The 13,499-nt window shown below is 45.3% G+C and overlaps 1 protein-coding gene across 1 annotated transcript in view; it reads left to right on the top strand.

Moving 5' to 3' along the window:
• Positions 1-13,499, top strand: part of VWA3B (von Willebrand factor A domain containing 3B) — a 159,280-nt gene that overhangs the window by 134,296 nt on the left and 11,485 nt on the right. The window contains 3 exon segments of the mRNA XM_081068257.1: positions 4,581-4,692; positions 10,711-10,835; positions 11,892-12,029. Of these exon segments, the coding sequence (XP_080924383.1) occupies positions 4,581-4,692; positions 10,711-10,835; positions 11,892-12,029 (375 nt within the window).

Genomic DNA, 13,499 nt, shown 5'->3' with positions numbered 1-13,499 from the left:
ATTAACAGTATCTGCTTTGTAAGGTTCTTACAAGAATAAAATGAACATTTCAAGAACTTGGTATGGAGAACCCCCCATAAGAGTTAGCAATTATTATTAATAATAAAATAAACTTTATAAAAAGAAACAATTTATTATAAGATTGCCTTATTATTACCACTTTGGATCATTTACTTCTAGGTTTTATTTCCTCGAATATATTTTATATAGATGCAGTCAATGTCCATAACCATTTCATATTCTGCTTTTTAATTGAGCATCATCTCATATACTTTCTCTGTGTTTTTACTGAGTCATCAGATTGGTATATTTTGTGGTTCCATAACATTCCATGGTGTGTTTCTATCTATTTAACTCTTCACTGAATCTTGCATATTTAGGTCATCTTCCAGTTTTCTTCTCTTTCACATCATGAATGATTTCTAGGGTGCATTATAATTAGAAATTATTTTGTTAGGATAATTAAAAGTTAATGAAGTTTGTTTGAATGGGACCACATAATGGAAGGAAAGTCTGCCATTCTAAGTGCCCCTTGAAAACTTCCTGGCTACGCCCCTCCTGTTGCCATGATCACAGAGCTCACCCTCCTCGGCCAGTCCCTCCACCGCAGTGTTGTGTGGACATCGCCAGAGGGCATCTGAACGATGATTAATCTCCAGGCTAGGGAACCAGTCAGAGAGAGAGAGAGAGAGAGAGAGAGAGAGAGAGAGAGAGAGAGAGGGAGACTCCCATGTGTAGCTTCCGTTCATCTCTGGAGTAGCAGCGTATGGAGAACCATGTCAGTAAGGTCCTAATCACAGATCTCAAAGCTGTGGTAATTTTCACATTTAAATATTTAAAACATTTCAGATTTTTCCCAAAAAGAGCAAAGACTGACTATTCCACTGAGATGTTCCAAGTTTGCTATTCAAGCTCAAGAAACTGTTTCATTCAGCATCTGATGTGTGTTTATTAGGTCTTTTGCTGCTAACACACATACACACACACACACACACACACACACACTTCATCCTTTCACAAAAGCCCTTTGAGTTGCTATTGATTAATGTTTGATTGAAGATTTTACTCTCAGAGTGGTCAGCTCTCTTCACAGCCCAGTGCTGCATGCTGGTGGGGAGGAGAGGACTCCTTTCTAGGTAAAGGCCACATCCTGTTACTGTGTCCTGTGCTTCCTACAGAGCCACTCACACAGCACAAGGCACCAAAGAAAGGACGAGAGTGAGGCGACAGCTCGCCCAGCTGGTGACCTGCTCAGAAGCATCCCTCAGAGGGAAGTGGACACTGCACGGAATTTGGGGGACGTGTGTTTCTCACCCTGTGTTTTCTAAAGTTATACTATTCCCTGAGGAGGAGGGAAACAACTCCCCAGAAGCATTCCCCTCCACCCCTGTGGCCTTAGAGCAAGGCCAAGTGCCCAAGGCTGCTTACAGCAGAGGGCAATTCTCTCTGGGTGTCTTCCTGGCGGCAGCTTCCCCTGTAAGCCTGGGACTCACCTGTGGTATCCCTCAGTGTCCCCATGAGCCCCAGTGTTGACCGTGAGAGGTCTTGCAAGGAGACAGCTCCCTCTTCCCAAGGGCAGGGCTGAGGCAGAAGATTCCACTTAGAGCTTCACTCCTTTGGCTTGGTGGCTTGTCTCATGTGCAAATGCAAATGGCCTAGGAAGGAAAACCACTGTACCAAAGCCTTCCATTTCATTTACGGTGGTGGGTCGTCCCCAGGGCTAGAAGGGCTGTGCAGGGAACTTCTACTCTGATTTCCATTTTTCTGTAAGGTCTTTTCCCCATTTTCTCTCCAGAACCCATTTTTAAGAGGGCTGGAGAGTCTAGCTACTCCCAGGGGGGAGGAAACCCTTCTAAATCTAAATGAGGGGAGAGACACTGCTGCACAGGTCAGAAAGCACTGCAGGCTGGGCCCTTCTTCCCAAGGTTTTTAAGGGAGTTGAGTTATTCAGAGACAGTGTACAGTGTCCTGGCCTCGTAATTAGGTATCCCAGAGAGAGAAAAGGCCAAAGCATGCCTGATGGTCCATGTACTGTCTCCATCACGGCAGTCTCAGGCTTGTGGGCTTTGAGGATAAAACATGGACAGAGAAGCTCATGATTTGGGGCAGGGAAAAATATTAAGTAGTGGTTTTATAGCAGGATTTTGATCCAAAAACTAGTTCTAGTTAAATCCTAGAAATGCATTCTGTACCTGATGTGGAAATGTTGTTTGTTAAATGGAAAAAGTTTAAAGCATCAGACATTTAGTAAGTTCACTGTCCTGACCCACGCAAACTGGAGAGCATGACCTTGAACTTAAGTGATGAGATGAAAGGAGAGTGCGCCATTTTGGGCCCTGCTCCACGTCACCTGGTCGTGGAATCTGGCAAAAAATGAATTGGATTCTCTGGGTTTTGGAGACAAGGCAAAATCAGATTCCCAGTGGACAGTGTCCTGACTGGCGGCATCATGCCCATCTGACTTCTTCACTGGCACTGGCAAGCAGCTAAGCCTGGAGATATGTGGGCTTATTGATTTAGTGCAGGTACTCCATCCCCTCTGACTCTCGTCCTCTATGGATTTCTTTTTAAACTCAGTGACGTGCATGTATTTTCCTTCTGTGTGGGTGAGATATGGCAGGAAAGGATTGGGTCGGGGATGTTCTTTGGTACAGGCTGTACTGTGTCTCTAAGATCTTCAGCAAGATTTGAAAACTGCGGTGTATCACCTTTTCTTAAATTTGTTGGGGTGACAATTGTTAGTGAAATTACATAGATTTCAGGTGTACAATTCTGTATTACTTCATCTATAAATCCCATTGTTTGTTCACCACCCAGAGTCAGTTCTCATTCCATCACCATATATTTGATCCCTTTACCCTCATCTCCCTCCCCCCAACCCTCTTACCCTCTGGTAACCACTAAACTATTGTCTGTGTCAATGAGTTTTTGTTTCTCATTTGTTTGTCTTGTTCTTTTGTTGTTTTTGGTTTATATAACACATATCAGTGAAATCATAGGGTTCTCTGCTTTTTCTGTCTGACTTATTTCGCTTAGCATTATACTCTCAAGATCCATCCATGTTGTCACAAATGCTCCTGTATCATTTTTTCTTACCACCAAATAGTATTCCATTGTGTATATATACCACAACTTCTTTATCCATTCATCTATCGAAGGACATTTTGGTTGTTTCCATGTCTTGGCCACCGTAAACAAAGCTGCAATGAACATTGGAGCACACGTGTCTTTATGGATAAATGTTTTCAGATTTTTTGGGTAGATACCCAGGAGAGGGATTGCTGGGTCATATGGTAATTCTACTCATAATTTTTTGAGGAACCTCTACACTGCCTTCCGTAATGGCTGCACCAGTCTGCATTCCCACCAACAGTGTATGCGGGTTGGGATATCATCTTTCTGGAAAGGTGCTGAAGGAACGGCGTGGCTAGCTGCCCTCATTGATGTCCTTCCATCCGGACACCATTGCTCTATTTCTGTGGCATGAACCATTGTAGGAAAGCTGACCCCACAGGTGTGTTTGGCCATGGTTCTCTGCTCTGTGTGTGGTATAGGTGAATTGGTGGTAGCCAGGATAAATCACTGAATTCACATTGGATAGTTCCTTCCATAAAGCTATGTGCTCTGGAAATAACCAGAAATAGATTGCTGCCGGTAGTAGTAACAGTTGCAAAACAAAGCAGAGTAAACGGGAATTCCATGTACAAGGCCCTTTGGTACCTGTCATGGTCCTTTCGGGGGAACTGATAGGTATGTGAATGATCTGAGGGAGGGCCTGGTACTCTTCGGCGATTTAGAAAGGCATGTTCTTAGATGTCATTTTCAGTGTGTGAAAAATGAACACGAGGACCTCTGCGTTGCTAGCATTCACTGTTGTTTCCCATGCAGGGGAGGTCTTCACAAAGTGAGGGGTTGTCCTGCCTTTTTCTGTACATTTCATATATGAATGGCTGAATAAAATTCCCTTGTGTGGATATACCTTTCTTCCCCCCCTGGAATTGCTTGGGGGGTAAAGTCTTCCAAGAGAGATTTTTATGACTGGGCTGGGCTTTGAATGGGTTATCTGGAACAGGAAGGATGTTGCTCACTTTTTAAAATCTTTTTTTCTCTGTGTTCTTCAGATTGGATAATTTTTGTTAATTTGTCTTCAGGTTTCTTTCTTCTGTCATATAAATTCTATTGTGCCCTTCCAGATATTATAATTTTCACTTCTACAATTTCCATTTGGTTATTTTTTTTTTTATAATTTCTGTTTCTCTGCTTAAAACACTTAGTCATTAAGAATATTTACTTTTACCTCAAGGACTGTGGTTGGAATTGCTGGTTTAAAGTCTTCATCTGATATTACAACACCTGGCTCATCTCAGTATTGTGATCCATTGGTTGCCTTTTACCTTGAGAATTGGGCATATTTGCTTGCTTTTTTTGTATGTTCCATTTTGGATTATATAATGGATTTATTGAATCTTATATTTTAAGGTTCTAGATCCTGTTTAAATTGTCTGGAAAAGGTTATACCTGTGATTTTCACTGTCTGCATTGACTTTTCCTATCAATTATTTATGTTCTATGTTTTTTAGCAACAGAAATTTCAAGGCAATCCAACAAAGAAAATCAAATCAAAGAAATTGGATCACCTCAAAGGCCAGAAGGTTATTGCAAGATGTGATGAAAATGGCTTTTACTTTCCAGGTAGGTATGATTCTTTTGTTACAGAATATGATATCAGGGACCAAAGGTTCTCAAACTACTCCCCCTAGGACACTGACATTTCACAGCTGTACTAAGGTATTCCACTTCAAAAAGGAAATGATGATGGGTTTTCTCCCCATATTTGCATGTGTGGGGGGAATAGCCAGAAAAATGTATTTATTTGAATCTCTCATTTGTTTAGTCAACAAATGTTTACTACACATCTACTCTGCTCCATATAGGTAATGTTCCTAATGTGCTGGTCTAGTGTAGCGAGCAAACAGATGGAAATTCTTGTCTTCGTGGAACTTACATCCTGGTGAGGGAGACAGACAAGCACCTAACTAAGTCTGTAGAGTGTCAGATCGAGTCTGTACAGAGAGGAATCAAGCCACGAGGGGGGGTTTTAGTGTCAGGGTGAAAGGTGCAACTCTGCCTATGATGGTCTATGAAGAGCTTCTGGGGACGGTGACAATGAGTAAAGGCTTAGAGGAGGAGGGGCAAGCCATGCAATGATCAGAGGAAAGGAAAAGAGTGCTAGGCAGAGGACAGCAGGTCCTGAGGCCGGAGTGCACATGGCACAGGAGCAGAGGCCGGTCTGACAGGACCTGAGATCTCTGCCCAAGGGTTCCTGAAGAAACCAGCCAGGTGAAGTTCAAGCGAGAGCTGCATGGATAGTGAAAATAATATGAATGAAGATCGAGAGGGGAAGGAAAACATTTTAAGTCTGGAGAAATAAAACAGATTATGGCTGGAACCTAGTGTGCAAAGGAAGGGTGGAAAATAATAAGGCTTTTCAGAGCAGTAAGTGTGGGCCATTCATTAATGGGTCATGTTAAGAAGCTTAGACTTTATTGAGGAGCCACATTTAAAGCAGGGAGAAACACAATTACACTTGAAGTTTCAAAAAGGTCTCTCCCATCGCTGTGAAGAGTGGACATGGAGTGGATTAGGATGTCACTCAGGTCCCTGGCTTGGGCCACAAGGTAGACAGTGGTACCTCCCGGAAATGGTATGAACAGGAAGTGATGAGGTGTGTCTGGGACATGGTAAATCATAGGTGCATTACTTGTGCGTTGATGTTTCTGAATCTATCTCCAAGCAGATTTCCTCTCCAGACCCCAAGTAGTCATCAACACAAATGTAGTCAGTGAAATCCTGAGAAGGGCCTGTAGGGAAAAGAGAACCGTGAGGAACATCTGTCAGGCAAAAGGGTTATACTGCAGAAATAAAGCTGGTCTGATATAGGCATTGTCTATCAATCCCAGTTAAAAGGATAATTCTTTAAGTTTAACTTTTAAGTGGGAAAAAGTGCTTCAGCAGTAGTTTTGGGTTCCAGCAGGCAAATGTGTAGAGATGACAGTGAGGTCATTTTCTCTCAAATGTGATCAATGTGCTTTGGAGTTGACTGGATGAGAGTAAACGTGGGTCTCAGCATTTGAGGCGAGCTCAGGCTAAGGCATGAAACTCTTCTCTGCAAGCCTGACAACTGGGGCTCTGATTCGCTGGGAGGCGATTATAGGAGGCAGACCCTGCGTGGTTTTCTGAATGTGAGCCATGGAGAGGGGTCCAAGGTGAATTGGGCAGTTGCATGAAATGGCTGGATTAGGGCCTGCAATCAGTTTGCTGGCCAGGGTCCCAGAGAAAACTTTTCCTCAGCCCCATCCACGTGTGCTAATAAGATCCTGACGACCTCCTGCTGCCGATCCAGGGAGGTCATGGGGGTTTCACGTGGCCACGTACAACACCCGAGACCAGGTCTCTTTAAATACGTGATTAGAGGCCTAGAGTGCACACTCCTGCGAGCTGCGAGCTGTGGATCTAGCTACTCGGGAGCAGCGCGCGCTCACTGGATGTACGTAGTTTTTGTCCCCCTCCCCCAAAATCAGTGGATCTTTTCTTTAATTGGGAATTTCAACGCTACTGTCATAGAATTATTTTTTATAAAAAATAATTTCAAACTTACAGAAAAGTTGCAAGAATAATGCAGAGAATTCCTGCATATTTTTTACCTTGGATTTACCAATTTTTAACATTTTTCCACATTTGTTTTTACCATATTTATTATTTTATTTTATTATCCCTCTCTTTCTCCCTCCCTCCCTCTCTTTATCTCCACACATAAACACACATTATTTTTTTCTGAATTATTTGAGATTAGGTACTATCATGCCCCTTTACACCTTAATACATCAGTTTGTATTTCTCAAGTACAAGGCTATTCTCTTAATATAACTACAATAAAGTTATAAAATCCAGGAATTTATCATTTCGTACTACTTTTTATCTGTATGTTTCCATTTTGTTAATTGTCCCAATGATGGCCTCTATAGCATTTTATTCTCTAGCACAAATCCCTATGTAGAATCAGGCATTTAGTTAAAATGTCTCTGGTATAGAATCATTCTGCACCCTTTCCTATTTCATGATATTGACATTACTTGAGAGGAAGGCCAATTATTTTCGCGGGTGTTGCTCAGTTTGGGTTAGATTAGGTTCAGATTATGCATTCCTGGGCAAGATGCTGCCTACGTGATGTAATGATGTTATGTCCCTCTCAGCACCTCCCGTCAGAGGCATCTGAGGTCATCTGCCCTCATTGGTAGGATTTAGAACACCTGGTCACTATGCATTACTCTTTCCTCTCTTGCAAAAAGAAGACCAAATAGGGTTTTGTGCAGCACAGGCCTGATATTGATTGGTGACTCCTGTCCTGACAAGTCTTGTTCAAAACCTCCTGAACGTTTGTAATGAAAAATAGTCGGCTTTGAAATGTACCTCAGCAAAAAGCGGCTTTGGGGTAATTGGATCAGTGTCCATGGTTAAGGCCAGGTCTCCACGGGAGCAGAGCTGGCTGGTTGTTGCTGCCATCACTAGGAGTTGAGGCAGGGACTCTGTGCGGCGGCCTGTGTCCCAGGGCCAGGGTGCTTCACCCAGTTAAGGAATGGACATGACTCGCCAGTAGCCAGCTTATCAGAATGCTGAAAGGCAGGAGGAGGACACATTTCGAACCTTACTGTAAGTCGCTGTGTGTGGGAATGGGGTCCCTGCTGCTCGGTGAGAAGCAGCATTTTACTTCAGGAAACTCACAGTGGTGAAAAGTCTGGGTTGCAAGATTTCTGCACTGTGCCATAGGAGCAAGTGACATGGAAGAAAAACGCACATGTGGCGGGGACTGAATCTTTTCTCAGTTGTAATGATTTAGGGTCAGAAAATCCTAAATCATTTGCTTTATCTGAGGTCTGCCTCTTTACTAGCCATCTGATGTTCTTTGAGCCTCACTTTCCTTCTTTCTAAATGGAGTTGAAACAAGGAAACCCCCATAAAATTGTTGTGTAGATTAAATATGCTAATGTGCAGCATTATGTAATTGGAAATTGTTCGTTACTTGAGAGAGTTTTCTGTGGTCCCACCCGAGAGCAGCTCTTAGGAGACAGAAACAGCCCTCTCCCAAGGGTGGAGGGGGCTACTTGCAGTTTAAAAACTAACAGTGCTTCGAAGAGGCAAAAAGCAGCACAGTGGCTGGAGAGGAGCCCTCTGAGATGGAAGGGAATGAGAATGTGGTGACTAGTGTAGAGCGGGGTCGGGCAGGTGGAGCAAAGCTAATGCCTTTTTCATGGGATTTAAGCCAGGCTGCAAATATCAGAAGGTTCTTACAGCTGGAGGTAAAAAAAAAAAAAAAAAAAAAAACAGTCCCCAGCCTGTGAGATTCCTGTTTGTTACAAAGATAAAGAACTATGCCTGCATCCTTCCCCAAGTGGACTGACTCATGCTGTCCGCTTAGACTGTTTTCCAGGCCTCTGATCTCAGAGCATGGGCCGTTTCTGCTGAGTCTCAACGGGGCCACATCCTCTTTCCCCAGCTGAGCACAGGAGAGCCCTGTGTCGAGGTGGGGAGCCAGGATACCCAAGGAAGATGGCTGGGGTCGCCAGACCTCCATCAGGAGAAAGGCCAGGCAGGCCCCTGAAATGGTTCCCAGTGACATTTGAGAGCCAGGCAACGTGATCTCGCCTCTGTAGAGGTGAGGACGGAGAAGAGCTGCAGCATCAGGGAAGCCCTAAATTGGAAGCTGATCTTGAATTAGGACATAGAAATGGTAACATGGGGGCAGGAGCACAGCCAGCCCAGGAAGGTGTCCATATCTTGAGGCTGGTTCCCAGTTAGGCTGAAAGAAAGAGCATTGATTTCTGGAGGTGGACAAAGGCCCATGTCCGCAGAGAATGTACAAAGAAGAAAAGAGAACTGAAGGAACTAAGAAGAGGCTGTACTAACACCAAAACCTTCAGGCCTAATCACCTAGGCAGGCGCGGCAGACTTTTTCCCTAAGAGGCAGAGAACAAATGGTTTAGACTCTGCCGGGCCAAGCTGTCTCTGGGCTTCGGCAGACAGCTGGAAAACCATGTAGCCAGTGTAAGATGGGATTGTGCCAAGTCCCAAAGGCTAGGAATGTGTGGCGACTCACTCTGCCAGTGTGGCAGTCTTGGCGAATCAGGTTCTGACACCGAACCACTGAACCATGGTAGTTGGGGGGTGGGGTCTTCATTGTTTACATAATAGGAATTCTTTCTAAAAAGTAGTGTTGGGGGGTGGACAGGTGGCTCAGTTGGTTAGAGTGTGAGCTCTGGGCAACACAGCTGCCAGTTCGATTCCCACGTGGGCCAGCGAGCTGCACCCTCCGCAACTAGAATGTAGTCAATGAGCTGCTGCTCAGCTCCCAGGTGGCCAGATGGCTCAGCTGGTTGGAGCGCAGGCTCTCAACCACAAGGTTGTGGGTTCGACTCCCTCCAAGGGATGGTGGGCTGCGCCCCCTGCAACTAACAACGGCAACTGGACCTGGAGCTGAGCTGCACCCTCCACAAATAAGACTGAAAGGACAACAACTTGACTTGGAAAAGTCCCAGAAGTACACACTGTTCTCCAATAAAGTCCTGTTGCCCTTCCTCAATTAAAAAAAAAAAAAAAATCTTAAAAAAAGAAAAAAAAAGGCTGAAGGAAATCTTACATTAAAAAAACAATAAAAAGTAGTGTTGGCTTTTCTAATTAAAAGGGTAAAGTCCATTTATGATGGGAAATGTGTGAATAATGTGTAAAGAATACTTCAGAAACCAAATTGAACATTTTAGTTCGATAAGAAAGCACACACAATGGAAGGCTGGTTTTCATATATGTGGGTTTGTGTGTTTTTTAAAGATTTCATTTCTTTGGTTATTTAAAACAAAAGACATGGAATCGAGGTGAAAATCAGCAGCTGTGTCTTTGCCGCATAAAAGGAAATGGGACTTTGCCAAGGCTGGCGTCTGAGCTGGGGGATGCCAGGCACTCGTGCGGCAGGAGCCCCGTGGGAATGGCACATTTCTGTCTCTGCGAGAGGAAGTGTCCCTGTCAAAACTTCCCCTCAATATTTGTAATCCCTTTGTAATGGGAAAATACACGTCAGCTAGGCTAAATGACAAACTATGTGAAGCTTACCATAGGTATTTTCTTTCCCTGTTACAATAATCTCTTTGAGAAGTAAAAGACAAGGTAATGCCTGGTTTCTTTTTTCTTTTCTCCTTTTTCGGTTGTTCATGTTAGGGAAACTGTGGGATGTGCTCAGTTACCTTTTCATTTATCTAATGTTAATGAAAAGCTGGTGATGGGAATTCACATTTTCTTTTCACGTTCACAATTTAACAACATCGACTTTCTTTAAGCATTATAGAGGGAAATATAGCTAAAATAAGTAGATGAGGAAACCAGATGGTAGGAAGTGTCCAGGAAGAGGATATTTGTTTCCAAAAACGATGTTCCCTGTCAGGATGGTTGCTGGGGATGCTGGATGAGCAAGCTTCTGCGTATCCTCTGGGCTGCCCAGCTCAGCACGCTCCAGACCAGTGTCATCTGGGAGAGAGACCAAAGGGCACTCTGATCTAAACAGGCTAAGTGGGATAACTTAGTGCCACTTTGGTTCCCTTGGGGCCAGCCTGAGGGAACAGACATTACTTGTCTATATTTTATTTTAAATCTGATTCCTCTCAGGGATTGTGAAGAAGTGTGTGAGCCCTACCCATGCATTGGTGGGCTTCAAGTATGGAGACACCAAGGTGGTGCCCATCTCTTTCATCACGCCTGTGGGGGGTGCCATGCCCTGCCCGCTGCTCCAGGTACCTGCTCCCTGCCCCTCTTCCCCATTCCCAGTGCTCTAAGGATGGCATGGCCACGTGGGGCCCTTGGCTGCACATTTCGCTGGGCTCCTGCACAGAGCTTAGGTTTGAGAGGGAAGAGCAATGGCCCCAGGCTGTCTGACCCTGGCCTGGCGATTTCTTTGTGCGTGAGCCTGAATCAGCTGACACCCTGGGAAGTAGCTCACAATTATGCTTGTCCCTTTACAGACAATAGGCGGTCAGGGAGGGAGATACTGTAGCTGCTAGTGCTCTTGAAACTGTAACTGCAAAAGAGTATGTTAAAATAGACTTAAAAAAAAGGGCAGAGGTAGTGCTTTCCTTGACACCAAGGCTGGAGAGTAGAGAGAGCCCCCCAGAGTTCCAGTGCAGTGGTTTCCTGGCTAGAGGAAGCCAGGAGGAAGTGTAGCGAGCGCACTCACAGGACATTAGTTGGTTGGTTGCCTGTTCCCACCTTCCCCGGCCAGACCCAGGGTGCATCAGTGCACTTTCCTCTGACGATGGGTCCTTTCCAACTGACAAATGCCTAGCAGCCTCTTGTGCCTCTTCCCAGGATTTCTGTTCTGCTGGAAGCTATCTCTTTGTAACTTTTGCCCATGGAGTCCAGCTGTGTGCTTAGAGCAACGTTAAACAAACCCCCTCCTTTTCTGTGTCTGGGTGGCAGCTCTTCACATCTATGAAAACACTGCTCATAACTCTCCTTGGGCTTCATGTGAAACACCCCAGGTTCCTTCCACTAGTCTTAGTAGGTAAGATACGTTTCCAGACCCCTCCATCTTGCAGTCCCCGGGACACTAGCCAGGAGATGAAGTCCTTCTAGAATGGGGCTTGCCCAAACTGATCACGGAATTCCTGGTGTGGCCCAGTGAGCACAAAGAATTTTGTAGATACTGACTTTCTAACGAAGAAAAAATATGCATTTGAATTTTAGCATCAGTATTTACTTCATCTTGGGATATTTTAAAATGAGCTTATATTAATATTGTGTATAAGAACTCTAAGCAAAATGTTTGCTACGAAATATGCTGTCATCTACAGGTTGGAGACTATGTGTTTGCCAAAATTGTGATACCCAACGGATTTCACTTCTATGTCCCTGCCATTGTCATAGCACTTCCAAATCATGATGCGGCCGAAGATAAATTCTACACAGTTTTGAAGTGCAACAACCGCAGAGTGAGTCGACTTTCACTTAGAAATAGACTTTCTCGCAGGGTAGGAAGCGGCTTCTTTGATTCCCACCCTCCTCGAGGACCGCACCTCACTCTTTCCTGGCACTGCCGGCCATCTTGAAAGAACGGTTTCCCTGGCTGTAACTAGTCATCTATCCCCCTATGCACCCATCCTTATGATTCAGATTCTGCGACACAAAGTCTGCCCTTGCTAGGGTGGCCATGGCCTCCTAACTCCTCACCGCATTCTGCACCATCAGCTAGGGGCTCACGTGGCCTCTCAGCGTCTTCCCCATCCTTACAGCACCACCCTCTCTCACTTCCCTGCTGTTTGGACGAACCACTCCGGCCTTACACTCCCCTGCAGGCCCTCCCTATGTGTCTTCCTAGAAGTTGTTAAAAACATCTTTAGCAGTTTACAAATCTGATGATGTCACTCGCCTGCCTGATATCCACTGCCTCCCCCCGCCCGCGCGCATGGGTGCGCACACATCATTAACTCAAGGAAAAGCCCCGCTTGGCCCGAGCACTGCCCGGCCTGCCCTGTGTGCATGGCTTCCAGCCCACGGGAGGCTCACTGCTTCCTGAGCACAGTGGGCTTCTCCGACTCTTTGGGCTTTAACTCTTCCTACCACCCTCCCCAACTTCTTTCCATGAACACTCTTGGCACCCAAAAGACTGCCCAATTGTGACATCCTGCTGAGGCCCTCGGGATCTCCTGCACACTGAACTGCTCCCTTCCCACACTGGCTTCCTAACTAGACTCCCACCTGTGGCCCATCCATCTCAGCCCCCTGCATAGCCCCTGATGAAGGGAATGTTCTCATAACTGCTTTTTAAATTCCTTGAATGCATGACATTTCTAAAGGAAATAGCATTGCCTAGATGGACCACTTACTGTGCCTGGAAAATAGATTGGCAAGCAAAAAGCAGCAAATGAAATCATAGTGGGTAACTTTATAAAGCACTTACTTTGTGCAGCAGGTGCCAATCCAAGGGCCTTACATGTAGTGAACAACTGAGTGCTCGGAACGCTGTGAGAGGGGCACTGTTGTTATTCCCATTGTCGGAGAAGGGAACTGAAGTAGAGGTGAAGTCACACAGGAGCCGTAGAACAGGCATCTGAACCCAGGCGGCCTGGCTCCATGGTCTGCACCCTGAGCTCTGTGTCTGACTGTCTAGTATACAGGGTAAACATAGCCAGGCATCTCAGGACTGTCACATGAGGCATAGCCTCCAGGGAGGGGTTGTGGTAAATGAATTTTAGGATTGAGGACACAGACTGAGACCATCCGACTCAGTGGCCCCAGGAGCCCTGAATCCATTCTGACAGAGCGAGGGAGAAAAGGGTGCTTTCTCATCAACCCAGGAAAAGCCCTGAGAGAAGGACTTTCTGGAGTATTTGGATGACAGTAAAGAAGCAGTCTGGAAGGGCAGCGAGTGGGGGGTATGGTGCCCTGTGGCACTGCTCTGG

The sequence above is a fragment of the Rhinolophus hipposideros genome (assembly GCF_964194185.1).
Source record: "Rhinolophus hipposideros genome assembly, chromosome: 12".
In the NCBI taxonomy this organism is placed as follows: Eukaryota; Metazoa; Chordata; class Mammalia; order Chiroptera; family Rhinolophidae; genus Rhinolophus; species Rhinolophus hipposideros.
The sequence above is the reverse complement of the archived record's forward strand: the minus strand, read 5'-3'. Positions and strand labels throughout refer to the sequence as shown.